Here is a 26,514-nt window from a genome sequence, read left to right on the forward strand (position 1 = left end):
AGTGTGTGACGTAGGCGCGTTACAGTAGAGCACCTGTGCCACAGGTGCGAACAGTGCGCTTCAGTGCACACAGGAGCAGCGCTATGAAGACCAGGTTACTAGGTTTCAATTGGGAACTGCACTTTAAGAGGCACAAGGTAAGAACAGCTTTAAAAAATAAAATAAATAAAAAGTTCACATTTAAAAACGTGCACGTATTTATATTAACGCGAGGCTATGTGACGTGACGTTAACTCCCATTTCTCAAAATGAAATCCCCGAAATGTAAATACTCTAAACTCAAAATGTTCATCTGTCTAAATATTTAAAAGCCAATTTAATGTTTACATTTTCCAACTGTCGTCCGTTATTGATCGCAAATATACCATAACATACATATGCTATCAATAAACAACAGCATCAACCAAAGTGTTTCGACACAGTCAGTGTTTAGAATATGAGACCGGTGGACGTTTGCTGTGTGCATAAAGAAGAAGAAGATGATGACTTCTCAGAATCACCATACATTTATTTGTCACTATGCACAATTTATTTACCCCATAGTTCAAAAATAGTCCCCACTGCAAAGACATAAATTCATTTTTTCCCCAGACAAATGGCATTGACTGCCCCCTCCCCTTTCAACAGCGTTTTCCCTTGTTCCTTTAGCAATCCATTGACAAGAGGACATCAGGACCTTAAGTAGTATGTCATTGAAAAGAGAATTATTTGACTATAAAATTAGATATCATTTCACCAAGGGGCCTGCTTCAAAACTACTGCTGTTCTCAAAACAAAACAAAAAAATACACATTGGTACTTTATCACAATGGCTTCTCCACAACTTTTTTTTATAACATGCTAGAAATGATGCAATGAATTCAAGTGAGAAATTGCAGCTAGTAGCAGCAATTCATAATACACTCAATACTTGCTGTGGTGAGAAGTGATATGATCACTGCTGTCTCACATTATGAGTGGGCTAGTGTGGCTTTTGTCTGTAAAGAAGCTGCTGCAGCTCAAGTGTTAATCCAATCACCCTCTCCCTGTAGTGTCCAACAGCTGCTATGCATCACTCCATTGCATTCCACATAAGCCAACCTAAAGAGTGCACAAATGCAGTAACCTTTCCATTTCACTAGATGGACAGGGTGCATCGAGCTGAACTGGAAAGCTGTAGCTTCACTTGAACTAATGATGTTCTTTAGCGTGAACAACTCTGTCTTTGTTATACCACTCAAGATCAATTGGTGGACCCCAAAGCACACAACTTTTCACTCTCTTGAAGCCACAGAGACAATGTCAACCATGCAAAACACCTACGACGCCTGCTATATTATAACAATTCTTCCTAGTGCTGAAGAACTGTCCGACGTTTCTGCTTTCAATTACGATTGCTGCCAGAATTACCATACAACCGCACAAGAATACTGCAGCATGAGCCCCTAGCAGTTCCAACTTCCTCCACAGTGAGGCTCATCAGGCATGTGATCCAACCCCTCCTGCTATATCTTTGTGGGTTGAGAACATCCCCAGGAGGAGACAAGGTGGTAATGGGATCCCCAGACTTTGGTGGATAGACAGGGAGAACATCAGTCACAGGGTGCTCTGTCGGTGCTGGCTGAACTATGGTGGGGATAGATTGGAAGCCATAAACTGCAGCAAATTTGCTTTCTCTTCCAAAGCTGGTGGAAGGATAGGAAAACTTAGATGAGTCCAACAGTAGTGTTTTAGAAAGGGGTTTTTTTGTTCCTAAAAAGGTGCATTCATACTACCAAAAGGGGGATTTATAGTACCAATGGAGCACCCAGGAGATTTACATTGTCCTTGTGATGGATGGCAGTGAGGCATAACATAGCCTCAGACAGGCGAGGTTGTTCATCTTCACCAGATCTAACCTTTTAGCTGAAATAGAGGTCTTCCCTGTTGTTACAGCAGTGAAAGGGGCACACCCAGCAACGGCAGGTTGTTGGCCACCATTATGATAGCGAGGTGGATTATCCAGTTTCCCCCATCTCCATGTCCGTGCTCTTTTCTTAGGGGCGGACTGCACTCCTAGACACGAGAAGAGTGGTTATGCATGGATGAGTTGCTACCCCACATTTCTTGCCTTTTTATCTGAATTTTATTTAAGAACAACAGTGTCCTTACTATAAACACTTTTTTTTGCAGTCAGCAGTATAGCAAGGCAGCTAACTAAGTGGGTCACTCTTGGTGCTGTGGCACTAAAAGCGGAGCTGATAAGGGTCTTTGGCATCAACCAGGCCCTCCTTGTGCCGTGATGTAATATTCGACACTAAGCAGAAATACACTGGGGCCAAAACTGCTCTTGTCAGTGTTGAACTTCAGTGTTCAACAGGGTGGAATTCCTAAAAAATATTTCATAAATGATATTAAAACATAACTTATGGATCATTTAAAGACAAAATAAGCTAACTCAATGATATACAATTTAATGATGATTGTATTAGTTTTGTACCAAAAATAAAGTGATCTAAAGAAATCCAATGTGAAGAGCCAAAGCCAAAATGCATTACAGTGCAAAATAATCAAACTAAAACTATATACAGGTGATCCATATATATTAGCCATGATCAGACAACTTTCATTTTTTCTTATTTAGTTTTTGCATGACGTTGTTCTATAGCATGTGTGCAATAGAGAAAACGAGGAGGCCAAAACAAAGTCGTATGTTGCAAGTAAATGTATTGTTGTGTGGACAAAAAAAATCAATCATCAATCATTAAAATTAGGGAATGTAGTAACTAATGCAGTAAAAGAACTACAACAATTAAATCTGTGTTAGTTAGTCAATAAGTCGGGCAGGTTTTTCTTTATGTAACTTTTGGTGCAACCATTAAACACTTTTTTAAAAACTGTGTCTTACAGTTCGGTGAAACACTATTATTAAGTTCCTAAAATAGATTTGGCGTTCATCCTACACCAATGTAATTAGCATTTGCATCGACTGATACCAAAAGAATGTGTTCCAGGCTATGGGTTATTTCTGGCCCTCTCATGCTGCCTGGGGTTTCTAGTCCTTATGTCAGTCTACCGATTTACCAGTTGAAAACATTTTCCTTTGAGAATACAGCTAACCACACAAACGATACGCATTCAGGAAGATGAAATTCATGAGCTTTTATCATTCTGAGATGCAACGTTTTACAGTTTCCTTACTGTGTCATTTTTTCCCCCTTCTGAGGGTAAAAACAACTGGGGTTTGACCACTGCACCAGCTTGTCATATTTGCCAAAAATAATCAAGTTAGCCTTGCCTTCTGTTAATGTAGTGAGGTATTGCTTTAACCCTATGCTGCCTGTTAGTCTGTATCTCCAGTAGCCTGTCCTCCCCTGGTCAGACTCTGTTACACATTACCTTTCAGAAAGATGTTATCATCCCAACCATCCCCCACATGGAGCCTGCCACTGAATGACACAGCCCATAACACAACCAATCCGCTTGGCTGGCTACTCTGGACAACCACATGTCTTCTACAATGCGCTGAGTTTAAAGTGCAATTTAGATCACTGTGCGAAGTCCAAAGTTTTATAGTACTGGTGGCCCACACAGACTCATTACTGAGCTAAACACACCCCCTTTGTGTAAGTGTGCTTTTAATGCACATTTTTCTGCTTCCAGGTTGCAAAGGTAACTAAAACAAATGCAGGGAAATTAAAGCAACAGTATTAACGAAAGACTTGAGGCTGAACAAATTAGGCGATTATTAGTACACTACTGTGTCAGGGCAGGGATGGCTGTTTTGGGAGTCATTGTGTTAAAAATATCTTTATTGTGGTGGATCATGTTTGGGTAGGAGGGATCGTTTTGCCCCACTGGGCCAGCCTCGTAGGCAGCAGATGAGCCGGAGAGACTGTGTGTGTGTGTGTGTGTGTGTGTGTGTGTGTGTGTGTGTGTGTGTGTGTGTGTGTGTGTGTGTGCGTGTGCGTGTATGAGTGTGTGTGCTCTGCTGAGCTGTAAGCAGAGGAGCCCCGCCAGCCAGCTTGCTCTAACTGCGCTCTCCACACTCCAGTCCAACAGCTCGTCTCTTCTCTCTGCTCTAGATGATGCCTTGGATTTAGCCGGCCCACATGAGTGATATGAATAACACGCTGGACGGAATACACACTTCTGGAAGCCTCGGAGAGAAAGCAGAGATTTTTCAGAGCAGTAAGGGTAATGTGAGTGGCTTTTCCAGCCCAGCCCTCATCCCTTCACAAGCTCTTTTACCAACACCAAATGCCCAGAAGATCAGGACTACGCTCAGCAAGGGGAACAGGTATGACTCGGTTTTTTTTTGCACTTGCCATGAATGACACCAATCTGTTTACAAGATTCAATTAAAAATAAATTCTGCTTCACTAAAACTGAAGGTGCTGTTTTTCTACTCTACACTTTACAATGTTAGCGGCCCTGCAGAAGAATAGTACACTCTTTGTGTTGGCAGGACTGAGACACAAGCGTCTATTGGAAAGCTGTTGAGTAGACTTTGTACCTGTAAACACAATAAGCTCGACCCGAACGCAGCTGTCAACGGAGTGTAATGTTTTATTTCAACAGTGCAGTTAAAGACCTGGAATCAAATCAAGCACCTGTTAGTTTGCGGGAGATAATTAGTAACTCAGTAACTGCTGTGTTTACACAGCAGCAAAGAAAGTGTCAGTAAGAGATCAGCACCTTTCAGAAACTGAGGCCCTCTCATCTCCAAGTGTGCTGGAAGCCAACTCTTACTTATCTTATCGTGATACTAATTGAATATGGTGCTGCAGGCGACCTTTTCCATATTTTTTTTAGATTGATTAGGTTGTTAGTTCAAGGACATGTTCATTTTAGGAGTAAAAAACAAAATATCCTGGCTATTACACCACCAAACATTTGCAGATACATCCCTTAGGGGATGTGATGAGTGACTCCATTAAAAATATTAATTTGTCATGCTATTTTTTGATTCTAATGTGGCTTACTTTTCTCCAGCCATCAGTTCAAGCGCTTCTGTTTTGTGTGCTAGATGCTTCACCAGGGGCAGCTCACATGTGCTTTATCTTATCAAAAGTCTGATGGACGGTGGGGTGTGGCATCCAGTAGTTGAGAGCAGGGGGAGTCCATGCAGAGACAGCCTTGTGTATGTTTATCACCTGCTTCATTTATACTCCCCATTAATCTACATTGGACACCCACAACAGATGAGCCAGCAATATGTTGTAACAGCTCTCTGAGCTACAGGTTGCAAAATCAGAATGGCATAAAGTCTAATACATCATTATTATTGTACAGTCTGGACTGACTCTGGCAGGCAAAATAGTGGGACAATTGATCTATTATTTGTATTAATCTTATAAAAAAGCTTGATTTTTCCACCGTATTTCTCCTAAAGTTTCTTACAATATCACACAAACTTTATTCTGTATCTGCTTGATCCAACTTTTTACTGAAGATTATATATCTCTGAGTGATTAAATAGAATATTTTCAGAGTTGTCCATCATTTTCTACACATCAGCCAAAAATTCAGCCTGACATTCTTGGCCCTTTTGAAAACGATGGTATCTCATATATTTTGAAATAGATGTGAACAATGCTTGCCACATTTTATGAAGCATCTGCTTCTTTCTCTCTCTCTGCCTGTGTTTTTTTGTCCTTCAGGAGCAATCAAGAGGGAGAGGAGTCATTCTCTTCCCCTGTTCCAAACCCTTTCCCTGAGCTTATCGCCTCAACCCTCTCCCCCCTTGTCTCTGAATGTTTATTACCATGGACCAAAAGTAGTGCAACTCAGGTGAGTGTTAAAGCCCTATAGGGTGTTTATGACCTAAAGATGCATATTATGAAAAAAAAGAAAAGCCTTTGTGTTACATTTTCAATGTGCTACCCCCGACAGTATAGTTATGCTAACTTTAATTGGAAAAAGTGCCAGAAAAACAACTGCAGGACATATTTGGCTTGTGATTTATCTGAAATGTCAAGGCATATCGTGTGTGAGTATGTAAATTGGTTGCAGTGAAAAGATAAAAATGGAGTCAGAATTCAAACGTGCAATGTTACTTCTTTTTGAGAGCATGGCTTTGTACCTGCATACAGTGGCCACTAATTAACATAAAACCGGCAATACATGTGACGTGTGACACCACCGTTTGACATTGCATTTGAAATTTGATTATAACTGTTTGGTTTACCCAGGAAATACCTGGCTAAGTCCCCAACAGCCACTCAGTTGACACTGCATTTGTTTTAGCACAGGGTGTGTGTTTTGTAATGCACTGGATGTTGTGAAGTACCTGCTGTTACTGGAAAAAGCTTTTACTCCAATCTAGATCTTGAGTTAATTTCGGCAGTTTTTATTTCTTACGTTGGTCACCAACTGACCATTCACTAAGCCCCACCCCTCTTAGTTACTGTTCCTCTCTTTCCGGTCTAGTGTGGTTGACAAAGAGAACAGTGCCAGATTTACCACATAAAATGTATGGTGACTTCTATAGTTCTATAGTCCTTTGATTTCATACAGAAGTAGTTAAAAGTCTTCTCATTGCTAGCAAATGACGCTACCACATTTTATTGTTGGATGACTAGTTTTGAATTGAGAAACCTGTAAAGGGGTCTGTATACTTCACTAAACCCAATAAAGAGAGTCACCCTAAATCATCATATACTTTATAGCCTATTGGCTACCACACAGTGGACGTGGGTCCAGTCAGGAGAGTCAGGAGAAAATGTATTATCATGCACAGCAAAATATTACTTAATATGACTCTGTGATCTGTTGTTGATTGTACGTTTATACAGAACTCACTGCCAAATTCTAAAAAGAGAGCACATTCATTATATTGGAAAGCTAACAATTATGGGTCTGCTTCAAAAGTGCCTGGGTTTCTAAATGGATTTTGTCTATACATTTTCCAGGGCTGTTAAATTAGTCTGGTCTGTCAACCACTAGATATTTCCTGGATGTGGATCCCCATACTGTAAGCTTAAGTTGATCTCAGGTTTTTCAGTATCTTTGTGGTGTGTGTGTATAAATGTGGGTATCTGTGTGTGTGCATGTGTAGCAGCAGGGGGCAGCTCAAAGCAATGACTCATAGGAAAGCTCGAAATTACAGAGCTCAGCAGTAACCAAGGACTATCAGCAGTGTTAGAATACTCTGTGCTCATGTGTTGCTTTAATCCTGAGAAAGAAAAAAACTACATACGGAAAGTTGTGCCTCCATTGTCCTGGTGGTATATGTGTGATTGTCATAGGAGTGGAGTCAAATAGATATTTGTTCCTCTGCACGGATTGAGTTAGGTTGCTTGATTGTCCTCTCTGTGTCTCCAATTTGTAGACAAAGTCTCAAATGAGCCCTTCTACTCTATTCCATCCTCACTCAATTCAAGGTTTCACATTGGAAAATTACAGAGTGATTGCCAATTATCCTTTGCTCTCACCAGCCTATTGTGAAGATCAGGGATTTGCACGGATTTGGCATTTTCTTTGATAAATGAGAGAATAATCCTCAAGTCTCTCAGTGAAGTAGCAATATGACACCCTGTTGACCTCACTCTGCAACAATGTGGCTTCCTTGTTAGCAAATCTTAAAGTGCTCCTTATGTATCTCGCTGATGAGGCCTGGGCCTTCACCTCACGGCCCCGACAGCCTCTCACTTAGTCTTTTCAGCTGCGGCACCGGGAAGACAAAGGGAGAATGTCAGAGTGAACAGCTGTTTTTGTGTCACAATCCTCATGTCATAGAGGTTATGACCTTCTTTCAGTAGCACTAAAGAAACCAATGACATCATTGTTCCAACTGTGCAGCACTGATCCCCTCACCCTCTCATGACTTTCTATAAGGAAAATTGGCCATGTAGCTTCCCAGTGTGACTTTTTGGGTACTCTTGAAAAGGTTCAGTGGTGTTTGTTGATGTGGCATCTCAAACAATTCAGGAGTGAATTCACAAAAGGATTGAACAAATAACACAAAAAGAAACTGTGTAAATGGTGAATTGCATCCCTAACTGCGCTGCTAAGCAAATAGTGTCCCGTTTCTCCTCTGCTATTTGCAGGTATCTAAAGAGTGGGTGGTAACTGAAGAACATTTATCCTGAGAATTAAATCTGAATGTTGTTTTTATCCGTCATGTTTAAATTGGTTGACTAAAGTTTTCAGGAATGCCTCGACAGCTTGTCCCTCAGGAACTGAAAATATTTTTTCTTTTTCTTTCTGCCATTGTTCTTGTTGCCTATCGTTTTCATTGCACAAATGCAACATTTATACTTTGCCACATGAATAATGCAATCAGACGCAGAAAAAGGGCATATTATATTCCGCTACAAACCTTATGGGTGTGCTTGCGTTGTCATATCAGTGTGCAATATGTTTTGTTATCAGACATTTAGACGGGGCAGATAGCGATTGCAATTGATGCACAATTCATGGTGCTATCAGCGGCTGCATTACATCCCTTGTACATTTTCCCTACAGTGTGTGTCTGACCATGTTTAGAATTTTACTGCAGTTGATTTGATTGGCTTTGCTGAATTGTGGCAATACCGTTTGGGTGACATTGCTTTCTTTTACACAAGCTTTAAAGCTATTTCACTCCCCCTGTTAGCCCTGTGTTTGCAGTTTCATGGTGCATTTCCATAACAACACCACTAGGTCACGACTGCCACATTAGGGCCACAGCACAATGCCACTGCATACACAAATACAGAAAATGTATCAGGACCTGATGACGCTGTAAATATATGGATAAAGAAACTAATTGTCATGCTACAATTTGGTCATTGTGAAGACAATTCCATGTGGATATTGTTGATAAAGGCATGGTGAGCTGGCTTTGAGCGTAACATCATGGAAGACACAGCAAATGTTCATGATACAATGGCAAAATAGAAAGATTTTGAGGAAGTATCTGGCAAAGCCTGCACTCTCCAGGAACATAGTGGGCAGTCATACTTGGGCTCATACCAGAAACCAGAAGCACAGAGGCAGTCTGCTTCCAGACGGTGTTGAGTGTTCAGTTCGGCCACATGACTCAGAGGAAATGCCTGCCCCTATAGAGATGTTATTTCAGATGCAACATGCACCATGTCGGCGTTCTTCTTTCAGCCTCTCCCCTACAGCAGATGTGTAATAGGCTCCCATGGGTCACACTTAATAAAATATAAAAAACATTTAATTCATGTTCTCTCCATTCAGCTACTTAATCATTTGTCAGAAAGCTGTTTACTGACCAAACAGAGCTATGCTGAAGCCATACCGTATGTATCATTTGAAATATAATAGCATTGCAATAATTCTATGGTAGATAATGGAAGAGACTTTACATTTTCTCAATTTTTACATTTACAATTGAGACCAAATGAGCTTATGGTAAAATAAACCCACTTCTTCTTCTTGATGTTGATGAATGTCAATGTAAAAATTGATGTGTTGAGTTTTTACTGAACTTCAAGTTGAACTACGTTTTACCAAAGTGGTATTATTCTATGGTATAAATGTGATGTGTGGAATAACAGCTGTAGACCCAGGTCATGTGTAAACAGCAACAACCAGGGCTTAAACGGTCAGAGTAGTCTGATATGAATCGGCCAAACGCAGAGTGTGTGTTTATGTCAAACACAGAAAGCATCTCTTTCTCTCTCTCTAAAATACACTAACAGATAAATAGGCTGTGCTGTCTGATCTTACCAAATCCAGACAGCTCTAAATATCATGTGAATACATCTTAAATGCTTTTGTTCGGTCAGACGTTTAGTAGGTTGAACAAAAAGACATCCCTCAGCCTCACTGAAGGTTGGCATAGTTAACTGTGTATGTCACAGCTAACCTCAAGTACAGTTAGTTTGCTTTGGATTTTGTGGAGCCAGAGAGGGACACTGGTGCAACCCAAGACATTTACTCAAAATCCTGTACTAAAGTAAAAATTTTAGGCAGTTTACTTAAGTATTTTCATTTTATGGTACTTAACACTGCTACGTTTTCAGGATTTCGTGTCTGAATCTTAGCACCTTTTGAGGTAACGGTTCTTTCAGTGGCACATAATTAATGTGCCCCGAGGCAGCAGAGCGAAGTGGTCGGGCGGGGGTGTAGGGCTTGACCACGGCCTGGAGATAGGGAGGAGCTGTTCCTTTCACTGCCCTGTAGGCTAGCACCAGAGTCTTAAACTGGATGCGAGCTCTTACAGGGAGCCAGTGTAGAGAACGGAGAAGGGAAGTTGTGTGGGAGAACTTGGGACGATTGAACACCAGACGTGCTGCAGCTTTCTGGACAAGCTCCAGAGGTCTGATGGCCGACGCCGGGGCTCCGGCAAATAGTGAGTTGCAGTAGTCCAGGCGGGAGATGACCAGAGCCTGGATGAGCACCTGCGCCGTCTCCTCAGTGAGGAAGGGGCGAATCCTCCTGATTATTATTATATTCCTTTATTATTTTATATTCCTTGATGTTGTAGAGGAGGAATCTGCAGGAGCGCGTGACCGATGTAATGTTTGCTGAGAGCGACAGTTGGTCGTCCAGGGTCACACCCAGATTCCTCGCAGTCAGAGTTGGCGTCACCACGGTATCATCAATGGTGATGGACAGGTCCCGGTGCGGGCAACCCTTCCCCGGGAGGAACAGTAGCACAGTAACATCATTATTATAGTTTTTTTTCAACTAAAAATAATTTAAAGTTAGTGCTTTGGTGTGTGCGCTTCCTTTTGGTTGTTATGTATGTGGACGATAGCTGCTATTATTTTAGGGACCTCTTTTCCCCCACTATATGCTAAAGATTTCGCCTCTTTCCGGGCTAGGTATCATTTGTAGGACAGGAGGCATTGCCTTAAAAGCTATATTCAGGGAACAAAAGTTTACAGTAGGCAAGAATGTAAAGGACTGGCAGCGTCCTTGCTCTGAAAGATGGATAATGCTTTATATCTCTGGCTGTTTTTAGATGGGTATACTGTGAATCCGCCTGGCCAGAGATGCTTGTTCACTCCTTACTTACATGAATGCACCACTGCTACTCTGGTTGCTGTCTTGTTACTTTGATAGAGCCTACAAGGGGTCTTCATTGAATACACTGTGGTCAAGGACAATGTGTCTGGAGCTGGCTTTGTTATGGGAGTTGTGGAGACTCCGTTATCATTCTGGCTCCATTAATTCCAATTCATTTTAGCCGTGTGATAACTAGCAGCGTCTGCTTGTCTGCGCTCTCACAAGCCAGTGTGCTGCGTTTCCAGATAAACATGAAGCATATTGTGGGAGGTTCTTCTTTTCCCGTCTGTTCTCATGAGTTGAAATAGAGGGCAACGATTGGTGCTGGGGAGGAGATAGAAGAAATAGACCCCTGCACATTTTAAAATGCATTGTACAGATTTTATACAGGTTTTTGGGACGAGAAGATTTGCAACACAGCTGCTTGATCTCTCTGGGAAGCGCTTCTAGCTTACAAAGTATTCAAATCTTGACAGCTTTCACACCACAACTAATAAACCTTATACTAAACTACACATTGTTGCAAAATGAACCAGAAATATAGTACAGTATTACCATAGCAGAGCTGAATGATTGGGTATGTGTGTGGTCTTCATCAGACAATGAATTTTCCCCTTCCACAGCATCTGGTATATTTTGTACTAGCACTTGTTCATACTTGTGCTTACTGTAATTTCTAAAAAGAATACTTTATTATAGTTCCATGTAGTATTAGTGGAAAGTTAGGTGCATTTTTTTGTTAAACTAGAGGCAAACAACTCACAAGTTTGTTTAACCTAAACTATACCTTTCAACCTTGTGCTTTATTTGACATATTTGAAAGTATGTTTTATTTGACATTTATTTGGTTAGGACTTAGGCTTCAATATCCGAGTGTCTTGTAAAGATGGGACACTCATATTCACAAGGCCTCTTTGTCTAGTCTTTCAGTAAAACAGATGGGGGTTGTGAATTGAGGCTGTAGGAGTAAGAGCTATTTTGGACCTTTTTAATTCTCCTTCTCTCTCTTTTAAATGGCCTAAATGGCATGATCATATTAGATACAGTAGTGCCAAAGTAGTGTATGAATATCACCAGAAAATACAGTATATTCAGAATATTGTTAAGACTAAAATGGTAATGATAATTAAATAAACAAAAGTAATAAGTAATAAGAAATGCAAAAGTAATAAGAAATAAGAGAATAAATGCATAACGTTAAGCCTGACGTAGATTAAACAGCTCAGTCTTTATGTGTTTGCAGGAAGAGGCAACTGTCCTGCAAGGATACAACTTTTTGTCCATATCCTTGACTAATATCAGCATACATTTTACAACATTTTCATGAATATGCATATGAATGTTTGTTTAGTGACAATGTATTTTACTTCAGAGACTAAAAACAGCTGTCTAGTGTCTGGCTACATATGAAGAAAAAACATGATACATGGACTTTCTGGGAAATCATCAGCTCGTTTGCTGTGTTTTTTCCATTATTGCCTGGAAGAAGGTATTACTTTGATTCCAAGTATTTCACAGTAGCTTTCTCACTCATGAGAAAATCCTGTTTTTTTTCTCTGGTGTTTATTGGAACTGCCTTTCTAAAAGGAGAGAAAATGAAAAGCTTTTACAATCCCAAGGACAAAGGAGGAGTTTGTGTTGTGGGGAGGCGACATGACTGAGTTTCTCACACTTTCATTGTGAGGGATGTCATATTTCCATAGCTTACAAAAGGGTTACCATAAAATATTAAGTGCTGTATAATATATTATTAATTATCCTTACAACTACAATTAGTACATTATCCTTATTTTGAGGTACTATGTTTGTATCACATAGTTAATTGTGCACCTAAGGCAGAAGCATGAATTTCCATGCGAGAAGAGTCACCTTGCCTGCCATCACACCACTTTGTCTGCAAAAGCGGGTAGGAATCTTACATTGATCTCTTCTCTACTAACTCGTAACACTTTTCCTCTGTATTAGTAAAGCGCTGCCTTGTGTTCATGTTTGCCGATTGTTCTAAATTGAAGCCGTCTTTTTAGATGGAGCTAGATCCAACGTCATGTGAGCACTCTAAAAGGGCTCACTTTGTGTACAACAAGGGTTTGTCTTCATAACGATGTTATATCAACAATCATTTCTATGTGCAGTTGTTACTTGTTCAATATGAAGTTCCACTGGATTGACACTGGGTTCTTCTAAAATGTTAGCTTACATTTGTGTGAAACACATTTTTAGAATTCATCTTTGACTCGATTCAACGTGTCATTTGATGATAAAAGATGGCTCTTTAAACTGGCTGTGAAGTACTGCTTTACATTGGTAGGACTTTCCAACAACAATATAATGTTAATTCTTAAACTCCAGCCTGCTCCCCTTTAAAACTACTCCATTATTCCTTATGGATTTATAGATTATTGCCTTCCATTTTATGAAATCTTGCTCTTTTTGTTTACTTCGACATGGGGGTGTCTACTGTACGTAATATATTATCTGCCAAGCTGAAATGTACAATGAAATGTGGACCTGTGTGACAGATATTGGACCTTCTCTTGAACCATATAGGTAGTATAAGATAAATATGTTTATAAAGGGACACAGCTGCAATGTTCTAATGTTAATTATTGTTTCTTATTCATCAAGCCACCTCAAGTGTCTTTTACATCATATATATCAATCAATTATATTGTGCAAATTCCAATCCCAGCAAACTCAGCAGAAAATAAATTTGGCCAAATCATTAAAATTATTTTTTGGGATAAAACCGCAGCAGCTCAGCAGCCATTTTTTAAAACTGTAAAGTAGCTACTAAGTTTCCGTCGTGTTTATCTGTGTAGCCTGATAACATTTGCCTGCTGTTGCAATTCATCTACTCATTGGAGCACACTGGCTGCTCCGTAAAGCCAACAGCATCCTGGCTATTACTTGTTTTTCCAATTGGTCCATTTCTGTTTCTGCACCCAGAGAACCAGTGCTTTGCTAATATTTGGGAGCCATGAGCTATAGGCATAAATAGCACCTGGTTTGGCCATTATAGAGAAAGTCTGAAATGAGGATCAGACTGTGAGTACATGTCTTAATGGTTTCTTTGATAGACGAGGCTGGAGGCCACCTCCTCACCACCACTCCATGATAGAGCTGCAGCTGTGGGAGTGCAGTTCAAGGTTAAACCAGAGCGGTTTAATTGGCAAAATGGCTCACACTGTCCTGTCCTTGAGATAAGAAGGTCTAAAAGAAGAGTTTATGTTCAACAAGACCAAATGTAGTGCTACATAGTCGATGTCTGGATTTATTCTGCACCTTCCAGACATGTTTTATTTAGTGCTTTTCATCAAAAGTGCTTTGTATCACAGCACAATATGTTCTTTTGCTTCGCCCCTCACCATACGTTGGCTGCTGATTATCCCAAAATGTCATAGATTGCGTTCATTTAGAAACATTACATTTTTCTGAAACTTGGTGCAAGGGTGTAGCATGAGCCAAGTTCTGGAAGGGGTCGGAATCACAGGGCGGATACATAAATTACATATTTTTTAACTGTCCAATATTGATTGCCGGAATATTGAATATTGACCAGTACTTGGTCCTTTCATGATTAACTGCCTTTAAACAGTTGTCTGTCCAATATCTTACCCCAGTGAGGTTTACTTTTGTACCATTGTGTATATATTTCAAAAGTGACTGCTTATTTTGGCTTGTGTGCAACCAAGACTTTACAAAAACAACAGTTGAAACCAGTTTGCCCTTTAGAGTGAGGAACAATAATCTTAACAGAGATGTTGCAACATAAAAGGTGTACTGGATTGGCATGACGTGGGCGGACATGAATGCTTTTCAGGTGAAAGCATGTTTACATTTGGATCAGGGTTATTTGCTGATGAATGCAGCTCTGTATTCACTGATAAAGGCAGCAGCCGAGTACACAGCATGCTACCTTGCCTGGCCATTCATTAGAAACTCTTAACCAATGATTAACAGTACTTTCCACTCAATGTTATGAATGAGAAATGATGCATAATGATACAGTAAATTAGTTTGAGAAAGTAAAAGTAATAACAGTTTGAGTTATGCAATCCTAAATATTTTACCTATCTGTTGATATTCTAAACAGCATGCATTATGTATTATGGATGTGTGCAAATATGCATATTTCTCGTCAGATGTTGTAACTGACAAGTTGTCATTTGCACTTTATATTTCGTTGAAAGTTTAAATTCAACATGCCACTGCACAACCACATCAAATGTAAAATCCTGTATGTTTTTATATAAAATCTGTCTTTTTGATTCAACATTTAATATTTGATATGTTTGGAAACAACCTCTGGTACATATTTGCATGACTCAGACATCTGCTAAGTAAATTTGCTCATCTAAATTAACCTGCAGAGCAGAATTCATATTTAAAATGCTCTTTTTTTAAACAGCTTCTGATTCAAAACCATTTGAGCACTATTTTGTTGCCTTAGGCCAAACACCCACTATTTGACATCAAATAATTGGTGATAATTATGCAAAAAGAAAATACTATCACAGTAACCATGGAGACAGCACAGGAAACTGCTCTGCTTGTGTGGTTCAGATGTCCGCCCTCAGAAGTTACATGGTGATAAACCACCTCCCAAAAAAAAAAAACATCTTTAGAAGGTTATTTCATAGATCATCAGGACACTTCCCAGGCCCTTCCATACTCCATTATGTCCCTAAGTAACACCATCTGTCTATCTATTCTCTAACTTAACTTAAACATAATTTACATTTTTGGGAATGTAGCTTAACTACATTTAAGATACCCTTGAAAATGTATCCAAGGTCTATTGCAGAGATGCAACCCCACAGCATAATGCTGGGACCTTGTAATTCTGCTGATGTGTTGAATGACAGCCACACACGTTTAATGTTTGGTTTGAGCAGGCCATAGAACCTACATGCTTTTGTGTGAATGTTCCTGGCTTTCTGTTTGCAACACTGTCCCTCTTGTAAAAAGGTCATATAAGTTCCTATTGTATGTTGAAGACTTTACAGGCTATGGCTCGAGGGATGGAATGGATTAATGTAATTAATCTAATTTTCCTACATTGTGGGCGCATTTTTTTCTCGATATCCTAACAAACATTTTCACCAAACTACCTCTCAGTTGGTCTGTGCTAAGTACTGCAAACATGAAGTACATCTGCAATGCTAATGCCCCAAAAAGGTTTCCTCGCCCTCTGACAAACCCTACCCTGTACCTGGTGAAATGTGATGCCTGAATGATTTGATTTGGCCAACTCTCAGGAAGCCACTTCCTCACAGCAGCTAAACAAGAGTCCAGGCTAAATGCAGTTATGACCAGCAGTACTGCAAAGTCCTATACTTTTTTTATAATCCAGGGTTTGTTTATTTTTAATGAATATGATTTTGTTCGGTTCTCAGCTGTAGTTGTCATTATCTCTGATTTGGTTTAAAAGAAAAATTGATAATTAACCTGCAGTGTTAACTATATTAAAACACGGTCTGCTGGAGTAATCTGTTTAATGTAAGCCCTCCTCTTTGTGAGCCATCCACAAGCAGAGATATTTGTCTTGTCAGGCTCCAAGTGGGCTGATTAAACACTAAATGATTTACACTGAGAGATGATGTCATAGCTGAAGGCTCCCATTTGCTGATGGCTCCTTGAGGGCTCAAACCTCAGCCCTGCTGGAGAGCGCTGACCTCTTTTTACTCTCCACAAAAGGATTCAGGCTGGCCCTGCCCAGCTTTGAACTACCAATAGCGCTCATTGAAAGAAAACAAAAAGACAGTCATTTGGTCTTTACTTTGCTCCCCTCCATACCCCCTCTGTCAACTTTAGACAGAGTTGACCCAACTAGAATTACATTTAAGCAGCACCTTTGTAATTGCTCTGTGGGCTCTTGCGAGGCATTATGCTGGAGCTCTGCTTGCCATGGGCGTGTGAATGAGAATGGAGAGGGGGTTGGAACCCTGTGACTCTCTGTCTCTCTGTCTCTCTCTCTCCTCTTCTAAACCATTTTCAGACATGGAATCTATTACATTGATGGCATTTTGTCATTCTGACTTTTAGGTTAATATTCCTTTCGGCAGGAAAGCCTAATTACTTTGCAAAGGGAAAAGATCGATCCCCTCAACATCTTAAAATGGACTCTTTCACAGTATTTCCTAGTACATTTAAACTGATTTTATGCATAAGAGATGCAGATTGTGATAAATTAAAACGGTGATCTTACAGAAGGGGATACAAGGTATGCAAGTAATCTTACTCTCTCTCTCATTTCAGACTAGTGCACTTCTGAAAGGGACTCAAGTTAATGAGCAGATTTATCACTGGCTTCTTGACGCTCAGTGGTGGTGAAAGGTAGCAGGTGATTTGGTATCCACCCACAGCAATACAGATACAGTATGTGGATTTGGGACAGCGCTGTGCTAAGAGGCAGTTTTGCCTAATTGCCTCCTTTCAGCTCCACTGCAGCGCTAAGCAAGAGAGAGAGAGAGGAGAGAGAGAGAGAGAGAGAGGGGAGAGAGGGAGCTGGAGCGATAGAGTCTCAGTCCTTCCCAGCTGACACTCGCAGTGCTGTCAGTGTTTTTATGTTTCTCACAAAAGCTCTCTTTGGCCATGCTGTGTACTCAGCCATGCATAGGATTCAGATCTTGTACAAACTCAGAACACTGCTTGGCTCCGAACAGGGGGGTAAGTTCTTCATTCAGATGGATTCATTTTTGAAGTGTTTGATGTCTAAATGTGTTTTTTGCAAGATTAATACACGTCATGAGCTCAATTGTTTGCATCCTGGAACATGCTTTGCACATTGTTCTCTACTTTGTAGGTCTTTCATCAGCGCTCATTTTCAAATTACTTTGTTGCTGCAATAGCAAACAGGGGCTTCCTAACTGGGGTTTGACGGTCAACCTAATTCATTTGTCTGATACATTGCCTCACTTTTAATAGTTTTTATTGCATGACTTCAAGCCAAAAAAACCTCTCTGCTTGTGCTCTTTGAAAGTAAAAAGTATCCCATTCTGCTCAGAGGTTGAAATGGCTGTTGATTCTATGCTTCTGTTCCAGGTAATCAAAGTGTATAATGAAGATAACACCAGCAGGGCAGTGGAGGTTCCCAGTGACATCACTGCCCGGGACATATGCCAGCTGTTTGTCTTGAAGAACCACTGCATCGATGACCACAGCTGGACCCTTTTTGAACACATCTCTCATCTGGGAATAGGTAAAATGTTGTTTTCTTTATAAATAGAATAATTCTGTGAGAATGTAAATATCTTTCATGGTCAATATCCTAATCAAATCCCAAATGCTTTGAGAGTATTAGATAATATGTAGAGACATCTCAGGTTAAGTGTTGTTGATCAACAATACACACATTTCAAAGTATGTACTGGTATTTAACCATGTGCTGGTAATATTGTTAGCACTATGGGCGAGGTTTGCTTGATTTGATGGGAGTGGCAGTAGGTAGTAAGGGTGGTGGAAGGTGATTTGCCGATATATGTGAGTGGAACTGAGCACTGTCCTCTGTTTTTGTTAAGTCCTAAATCAATTCAGTGCACTACTAGTATTGTCTGCATGCTTCTGTTGTGAAATGCAAGGGTTGGGAGGTCTACATTTTTAAGCCACAATACCTGCTGCTGCTGATTTGATATATTTTAATTTAAAGCAAAACCAGCTAATAAACTGAGTGTATTGTTGGAAGGCCTTTACACCCATTTTAAGGGGGTTTCATTTTATTATAGAAATGGCTTGCTGTAGATATTGTTAGGGAACATTGAAATTGATGCTAAGTTGTAAGCACTGTAACATGTACTGTGACGCAAGTATTTGTTTATTAAAGGAACATTACCATATGCATTCAAATATGGTGTATGAATGACATTAATTATAGTTTAATGTCAAAAAGTGCAAAACACACATATTTGTCAATGATATATTAACACTGATCTGCTAGGGAACAGTATGACTGCATACAAGATTTCTCTGCTGCATTCTCACACTATGCACACATTACATAATTCATCCATCTGTTCTGTTCCAGTCACCAATCTGTTCTTTAATCAAAGCCACGTATTGCTTTATTGTAAAAAACATGTATTTAGATATTTGTTATTTTACTTTTTCAGAAAAACTAATGGATAAAATGAGATGCATGGTTTACACAGTATTAAGGCAGAAGACTGTTGCTGCTTTTTGTTTATTAAATCAAATTGTTTACAAAGCAAATCATGCAATATGTAATTTCTCACAATTATATTATCAGCCTTGTAAATCCTGAATGGTTACGTCTGATGACGTATTTTCCCTGAAAAGTTTGTCTGTTGAGTTAGGGGAAACATTTTTGTTCAGTTATTTCAAGTGTTTATGTTCTACTGAGTCTGTTGACAGCCATGCTCTCATCAGGAGGTTACACATTGATATTAAATTGAAAATCAAACTGTGTGCCTCCATGTAAAGCAATAATCTCTTGTCTGGAAATTGTTTACAGACATTTTTGCATCATGATTTTCGAACGTTTAAACTTATGTCTTTCACTTTGGTTTGGCATTACAGCTGTTTCTATTCCGTCTCCATCTTTAATCCATAAAGAAGTGAAAAACAGGTAAACCTGTCATTGATTTTATTTTTATTTTCCTCCTGGTCTCACTAGAGAGAACCATTGAAGACCATGAGTCTGTTATGGAGGTGCTGTCAGGCTGGGGAATGGACACAGACTGCCGGCTGTACTTCAGAAAGAATTATGCTAAATACGAATTCTTCAGGAAACCCCTGGTGAGTTTTTGATGGCATAATGCTGTCGGTATGGTGATAGGATCAGTCACAAAATTTGCCTTGGGGCATTCTGTCTTTGAACAAACCACTTGTTTTCTGACTACTGTGTTAGTTGAGGAGAGTAAAGAGTGTTGTAACAAATGATGTTGCTTTCATACTGGTAGGACTTTTTCCCGGATCACATGGTCTCCATATCCAGTGAAACCAATGGGGTGGTGGATCACTCTCAGCTCATACAGGTATTAAGTTCTTTCTGTTTACAGTGCACTCTCTTCTCGAATTGAGTGCCAATTCTTAGGCTCTCAACATCCTGTCTAAATGTGTTTTTACATTAAGAGTGTACTGCCCTCACCCATCTATGGAAACATATTTCTCTACCCAACACAGACCTTTCTCAACTCCAGCACTTGTCCAGAGATACATGGACACCTCCATGCCAAAGAGCAAAGCAGGAAGTCTTGGAGGAAGTTTTATTTTGTCCTGCGGAGGTCGGGGCTTTATTTCTCCAATAAGGGAACTTCCAAGGTCAGTAAAACAAAATGACTTATTTATGTTGTCTGCATTTAATGCAGTTATGCAATTTTAAAAGTCATGTGAAAAATAATGGGTCATTTGTTGCATACAATTAAAACCATTCAGTTTCACGCAGTCCTATTTTCATATTTATGTGTTGTTGCATTACATATGCCTGGAACCCTTGCTTTAATTAAATGCACATACCGTAGTTACAATGTAATATCTATGATACAATGGGAAATTTAAATTGTTGCCTCAACCTATGAAGAAACATTCTAGACTAGTGTTGGTACACTGTGGGGTCAACAGTTCATCCTCTGTATACATCTCACTCATGCTTGGAGAGGGCAGTGGAACAGGTTGAGCTTGATTTTCCTGAGGTCAGCTGGCATATCATCCAGGCAGAAACAGGACCTTCAAAGCTGCTGACAAGTGAAGCTTATACCTAGGCACCCGACGTGCCAACACAACCATTTCTCAACTGCTTTCATTTCCTACAACAGTAGACCTTTTGTTGTAGGGTGCAGCGAGGCTGTGGTATGGCGCCCTCTTCTACTCTAGCCAGTTTACCATTCATCTGTGGTCGGATACATTGCTAGTCAGTCAGCAGTCGTTAACGGCTGTGGCATTACTTTAAATAAGGAAGTGGGACCGCCGCATCACATGAAAGCAGAACAATGGTGATCTTTGTGCCTTTTTCGTTCTTTGAAATGTTTCTTTGGCACAATTTGGTAGCTGATACTGTCCACCACAGTGTGGTTTGGTTCAAATATAAGTGGCATTTTTCCACTGTTCAGTTTTTTTTAGAAGCATGCATGCTTTATGTCCAATTAAATAACTGTCTTTTGCACTGTGTTCTTCACATTAGTGACCGCATCATGAACTTAATTGAAGAGGCTAGACTGCGATACTGACACACACAAACACAGACCTTACATGCGTCTCCATCCCTAATGCAGCAGATTTACAGACATGTCGTGGAGTTGAATACTAGACCCCAAAACTTTGATTTGATTTTGCATGAAAGTTCTTATCTTTACTGTGCTTATGTTTTATAATGACTTCCTCTGTTTTACAGGAACCAAGGCATCTCCAGTTCATTGCCGATTTCAGTGACAGTGATGTCTACACAGTGTTGTCAGCCAAAAAACTACATGGAGCACCTACAGATTACGGCTTCTGTGTCAAGGTACCATCACTCTCTAGAAATTCCAAAACTGCACAAAAGGAGCAGAAGTAGATTATTGATTCTCAGAATGCTGAACTCCTTCTGTCTCCTTGTAACTTCTTTTCTCCAGTCCACAAAGTGTAGTTCAGCCCGGGACTTGAAGCTGCTTTGTGCGGATGAAGAGCAGACCAGGACCTGCTGGATCACAGCCATGCGCTTGTTAAAGGTTGGCTTGCCGATCACTTACTGGTGATGTCTAAGAGGAGGACTGCTGAGTCAGTGCTAGAATCAGATGTAGCTTTGGGAGGAGGTCAGGGGAAACTACTGAGTGATGCTGGATTAGCACTCGTAATTTTTATAGAAGCAGCATATGTTCATTGTCTGGATATCTGACGGATATACTTTAGAGCATTAGTCACTCCTGCTGGTCTATAAATAATATACAGTCAATCACAACAGTCTATATTTGATTCTACCCCTTTTAATCACTACACTACAGAGATACTGAAAGTATTTAAAGTTAAGATGTAATAGATATTTGAGATAAGAATTTGAAATGCTGACCTTTTTTTTTTTACGGATTGCAGTATGGGATGGAACTGTACCAAAACTTCATTCAGCCACACCAGAAACAAAAAGCTTCACCAATGGTAAGCCGAAGGTCTTATTTTTATGTCATGCAACTCATTTGAAAATGCCTTTAAAAGGTTATATCCTCACTTTAGAAATGTACTTTGGTAATCTTATATAGACAGTGGATCAAAGGATTGTGATAAAGGTCACACAGTTAACACAAAATCTGCAGTTTGCCCTTCATCGCCTGGTAGGGCCTTTTAGCCTCTCAACAGTAGCCTGTTGCTGTTTCAGCCCACCTACTGTCCTCCCAAACCTTGTTTCAAACCAAAGCAGGCAATTTATTTCAGCCAGAAAGCTTTGATATACCCACTTTAAGATGAATACCTGCCAAGCACTAAATTAGAGACTGCTAACATTAACAACTAGCTGGAGAACAGATATTTAACTCAGGAGTCGGTTGAGACCAGGAAAGTGAAAACTGGACATTGTATAGGTAAATGTTTGTGAACAACTTTGCCATTACAACTTTATAAGGCAGTACTATATCAGTGTTGTTTTTCTAGCTTGTTCCAGTGCTTCCAGTTGACCAAAGAAAACCTATTAATGCAGTTTTAAAGATACATTTACATGTGTTAAAAATGTGTTGGGCCAACACATAGCAGTGTAGTAATATAGTTGCATAGGACAAATAAGGCACCTTCAGTGTGTTAATGTGGGTTGGTATCTCAGAATAGCCTCAGACTCTACTGAGAGTATTTTTGTGGCAGTGAACACAATCTATTTATGGATTTTGGACATGTTCATGAACCCACCACTTTCTAAAAATACACAGTGATCAGCTGCTCTCAGATTTAACAACTCATCACCTCTTCTCTGCTGTCGGAGGGTCATATGTGACCAACAGCCTCGCCAAGAGGATTAGCTAGAAAGATATGGGAGTACATGAATTTGCCAAACGCAGGGTCAGGCTGCTGAAACTTGTGTGCTTTACTTGACAGATTTAGCTAAACATGCTACCTCGAGAAAACTGCTTCATATGGTCACTGAAAAGTAGATAGAAGCTGTAATCGTAGACACTATTAGGTTACATATTTATTGGCAATGATAGGTATATTAACATCATTGGAATTAGAGCAGAGTGAATAAGACGGACGGGAATGCCTTTACGCTTAAATAAACACTGCTCACTTTGTTTAACTCATTTAAATTGTAAGCTTAGTAGGTGGTAGAGGAACAAATGTGGTAATTTAAAAGCTTCTTGGTAATCCTGATAAGAAGAATTTTCTTGAGTGTGTGCAGTGAGCCACTCACTATATGGCAGCTTAAAGGACTAAAATGTGCCCATGTGTCATTCTTTTCAAAGCCACTCTAATCCCTTTTCAATGGAGTTTTCTGTCTGGAATCATCTAGAAACGATAAAGATGGAGTCTCGTTACTCAGACACTAGATGGCAATACAATACCATAGGACAGCAAAAGTCCGTCTACTCCTCTTCCACAGTATACAAAGGAAATCAAACCCAAAAAAACATTTGGGTATTTTGTAGAATACAATACATATCTTTATTCAGTACATTTTTTTGTCATGAGAAAATAAAGCAAAATAAACAACAAAGGGGGAATAATTTAAACAAAAATGAGTCATACAGTGTACAAAAATAAAATGTCAATGTATTTGTGCAATTTCAGAGAAGTATCTCAGAAAATTCACTTGTGGCGATGGACTTTTCTGGCCAAAAGAGTCGGGTTATTGAGAACCCATCAGAGGCGATGTCTGTGGCTGTGGAGGAAGGCCTGTCATGGAGGGTAAGTTTGAGTATCACCCAGGGAAACATTGACTTCTGCCATTTTGGTGAACTTAATTAAATCTCTAAAACAAAAAAGAGTGTGATAGAATTAGGAACAAATTATTCAAATGTTATTATGAGCTCTGATAAAAAACAAACATATATATAATCTGTTAATGTCCAGTGTCACAAGAATGTCAATAGTATTTTCTAATTATACACATAGTAGCTTAACACAACAAAATAAAGCTTATTAAGTCAACGGTTGTAAGCACCTTATAAGTTGTGATTATAATATGATTTAGTTAACATTACTTCAACTTATATTGTGACTGTGATTTCTCCTGTAGAGGAAGAGCTGCCACCGTCTGAGCGGCCATGGGAGCCCCTCCACATCACAGAGCTCACTGTCAAACATAGGTTTGAGGGACATTTCTTATTATTATTTTGAATCGCTATCTGTACACAAGTGAATTGTATAATTTTGTAATATATATTGTTTCTCTTTGTGCCTCAGCCCTCCACTTGGCTCAGTCCTGGTTCCACGGCAAACTGTCTCGGGACGAGGCTCAGCGTCTAATCACTCAACAGGGTTTTATCGATGGGTAAGCAGTTATAGGGCTGTTTTGTGGTTACATTATGTCAATAAAGACATTAGGTTTATTGGTAGTAGGTAGACCTCTGGGTTTACAGCATTTGTTGCATGATCCTCAACAGTGAAGCTTTTTTGCTATATCCAAGGACAAACCAAGTAAAGGGGGATTTCCCTGTTAAATACGTTTAATGTGAGTCACATTTTACTTGAACAAATACACTTTCAGTAAACAATACAATTGTGCAGTTGTGTGTGGGTAGATACAAAGTGTAATAATTGTAGAGTATTTTAAGAAGACATAAGAAACATTTGAATTATTATATTATCACAACATCTGAATGTTTATTTACAGCAATATTATCTAGTGGGCCATAACAGACTGGTCTTCAAGTCTTCAAGAGAAGCACTTGAAAATGCTGCATGATGTATTAAAAAAAAAAATTGATAATTGAATTGATAAATATATGAAAATATTTTTGAGGATCTTAAATATGGTTGAAGTGGGAACAGTTAAAAGCTTCTTGTTTTCAGAGTATTTCTTCTGAGGGACAGCCAAAGCAACCCAAAGACATTTGTACTGTCGCTGTGCCAGATGCAGAAAATCAAACACTTTCAGATCTTACCTGTGAGTACAATCCACTGTTTTGACATACAATGTTTTTTATTAATCTTACAAAAACTACACCACATATGAGCCTGACGTTAAGTAAGGCATCTATCTCTTGTGCGTTATTCCTTTGTGTGTGTGGGTGTGCACTTATATATGTGCATACCCCACTGCAGGTGGACGACGAAGGGGAGCTATTCTACAGTCTGGATGACGGTCACACACGGTTCTCTGACTTGATCCAGTTGGTGGAGTTTTACCAGCTAAACCGAGGAGTGTTGCCCTGCAAGCTCAAACACCACTGTGCCCGTATCACCCTGTGAACGAGGGACCCAAGAGACATGCACCTTAACTCCAGGGCCTTTCTGGACAAACACTCCCAGTGTTCTTGTGCCTTGAAGAAGAAAAAATATAGAGACTTAACAGCCATGCTTAGTGAAACCACTGTTATCATGCACAATCGTCTGCATTTATACTTTGCTACGTGGTTCCTCCTTATTTTTCCGGAAAAAGTGAATTTGACAGTAGACTGTATGATAACTGACTACATGGCTGAAGATGATGTGCAGTTTTGTCTGGTGAACGGTAGTCTTTCGCGCTGTAATGTGCCCATGTTTGGCCGTAAATCCATTGTGCTAAGTCCAAACATGACTTATTGTACTGTAGTGTAGAGCTGAAACCGCGAACAGCTTGTGATTCTAACATCATGACACCAGTTAAAGAAAGTATTTTATTACTTATTTACATACAGTAGTTTGCATTTGAGTTTTCACAGAAACATTTTCAATCGAATGTCTTCTGCAATATGTTTTCAGTAATTATATATATATATATATACACCTATCATCAATTTTTATTTGAAACCATATCATTCTGGGAATTGTAGTACACAACACTTCTGTCCTGTTAAATTTGAGTAAAACTAAGCTATCTTAATTTTCATTGTCATTGTATTTCTAAGCATTCAGGTATTTCTTTTTTTTTTTTAAAGAAAATGATTGTTGTTTTCTATTTGAGAGCTAAATCGACCTCTCAGGAAGTGTCACTGTGCATGCCCTGTAAGCTGGACTGAGACTGCTGTAGAGAGAAAAGGAGAGGTAATGTACGGGTGGAGAGAAATGGCACACGACCTCCCTAGCCTGCACTGTACATTCATTTTAAACGATTGTGATTAAATGAGATGTTTGTTTTACATGAAATGAGTTGCGAGCTTGCTCTACAGCAAGAGCAGTGAAATATATTTCACTGATTTTTAGATATTAACAATTAAGATGGAAATCTGAATTACTGTGTGACTGATTTTGATCATGTCTGAATTCAGTTATATTGAAATTTAGGTTTTATAATTTCCAAAGGTTCAGGTATACAGTTTACCACTGCTGTGGATAAATATTGTTTCAGATATTGTTTGTTTTCAATAAGCCAATGATGCATCAGCTTTTAGAAACAAGGCAATTTAAATCAGTGCCATAATTGAAATGACCATTTTCTTTTAGTTTCCTTTTTTTATTTAGCTGGACAACAGTGCATTGATCAATGAATGTCATGGACTGCATAGTTTTATATAAACAAAGTCTGTTTGTAATGTA

The 26,514-nt window shown here is 39.5% G+C and overlaps 1 protein-coding gene across 5 annotated transcripts; it reads left to right on the forward strand.

The window, feature by feature from the left end:
• The first annotated feature begins 33 nt into the window (after positions 1-33).
• On the forward strand, positions 34-26,514 carry grb14 (growth factor receptor-bound protein 14). 5 transcript variants are annotated; one of them, XM_054614995.1, is made up of 15 exons: positions 34-137; positions 4,044-4,258; positions 5,622-5,751; positions 17,968-18,124; positions 19,556-19,677; positions 19,842-19,916; positions 20,065-20,202; positions 21,272-21,382; positions 21,492-21,587; positions 21,949-22,011; positions 23,626-23,742; positions 24,074-24,143; positions 24,241-24,328; positions 24,850-24,943; positions 25,102-26,514. In XM_054614995.1, the coding sequence occupies exons 2-15, from the start codon at positions 4,071-4,073 to the stop codon at positions 25,246-25,248; spliced, it is 1,596 nt and encodes a 531-aa protein (XP_054470970.1). In that variant the 5' UTR covers positions 34-137; positions 4,044-4,070; the 3' UTR covers positions 25,249-26,514. The 5 variants fall into 5 exon arrangements, with proteins under 5 accessions (XP_054470970.1, XP_054470971.1, XP_054470969.1 ...); XM_054614996.1 differs by lacking the exon at positions 34-137 and adding an exon at positions 3,578-3,630; XM_054614994.1 differs by lacking the exon at positions 34-137 and having other exon boundaries at positions 3,973-4,258.

The sequence above is a fragment of the Anoplopoma fimbria genome, chromosome 16, assembly GCF_027596085.1.
Source record: "Anoplopoma fimbria isolate UVic2021 breed Golden Eagle Sablefish chromosome 16, Afim_UVic_2022, whole genome shotgun sequence".
Classification (NCBI taxonomy): Eukaryota; Metazoa; Chordata; class Actinopteri; order Perciformes; family Anoplopomatidae; genus Anoplopoma; species Anoplopoma fimbria.

Coding starts and splice junctions, on each gene's coding strand:
- grb14 (XM_054614995.1), top strand. CDS start 4,071: ATGAGTGATATGAATAACACGCTGGACGGAATACACACTTCTGGAAGC. Junction 18,125..19,555: donor CATCTCTCATCTGGGAATAG/GTAAAATGTTGT, acceptor TGGTCTCACTAG/AGAGAACCATTGAAGACCAT. Junction 23,743..24,073: donor AGGAAGGCCTGTCATGGAGG/GTAAGTTTGAGT, acceptor TTTCTCCTGTAG/AGGAAGAGCTGCCACCGTCT.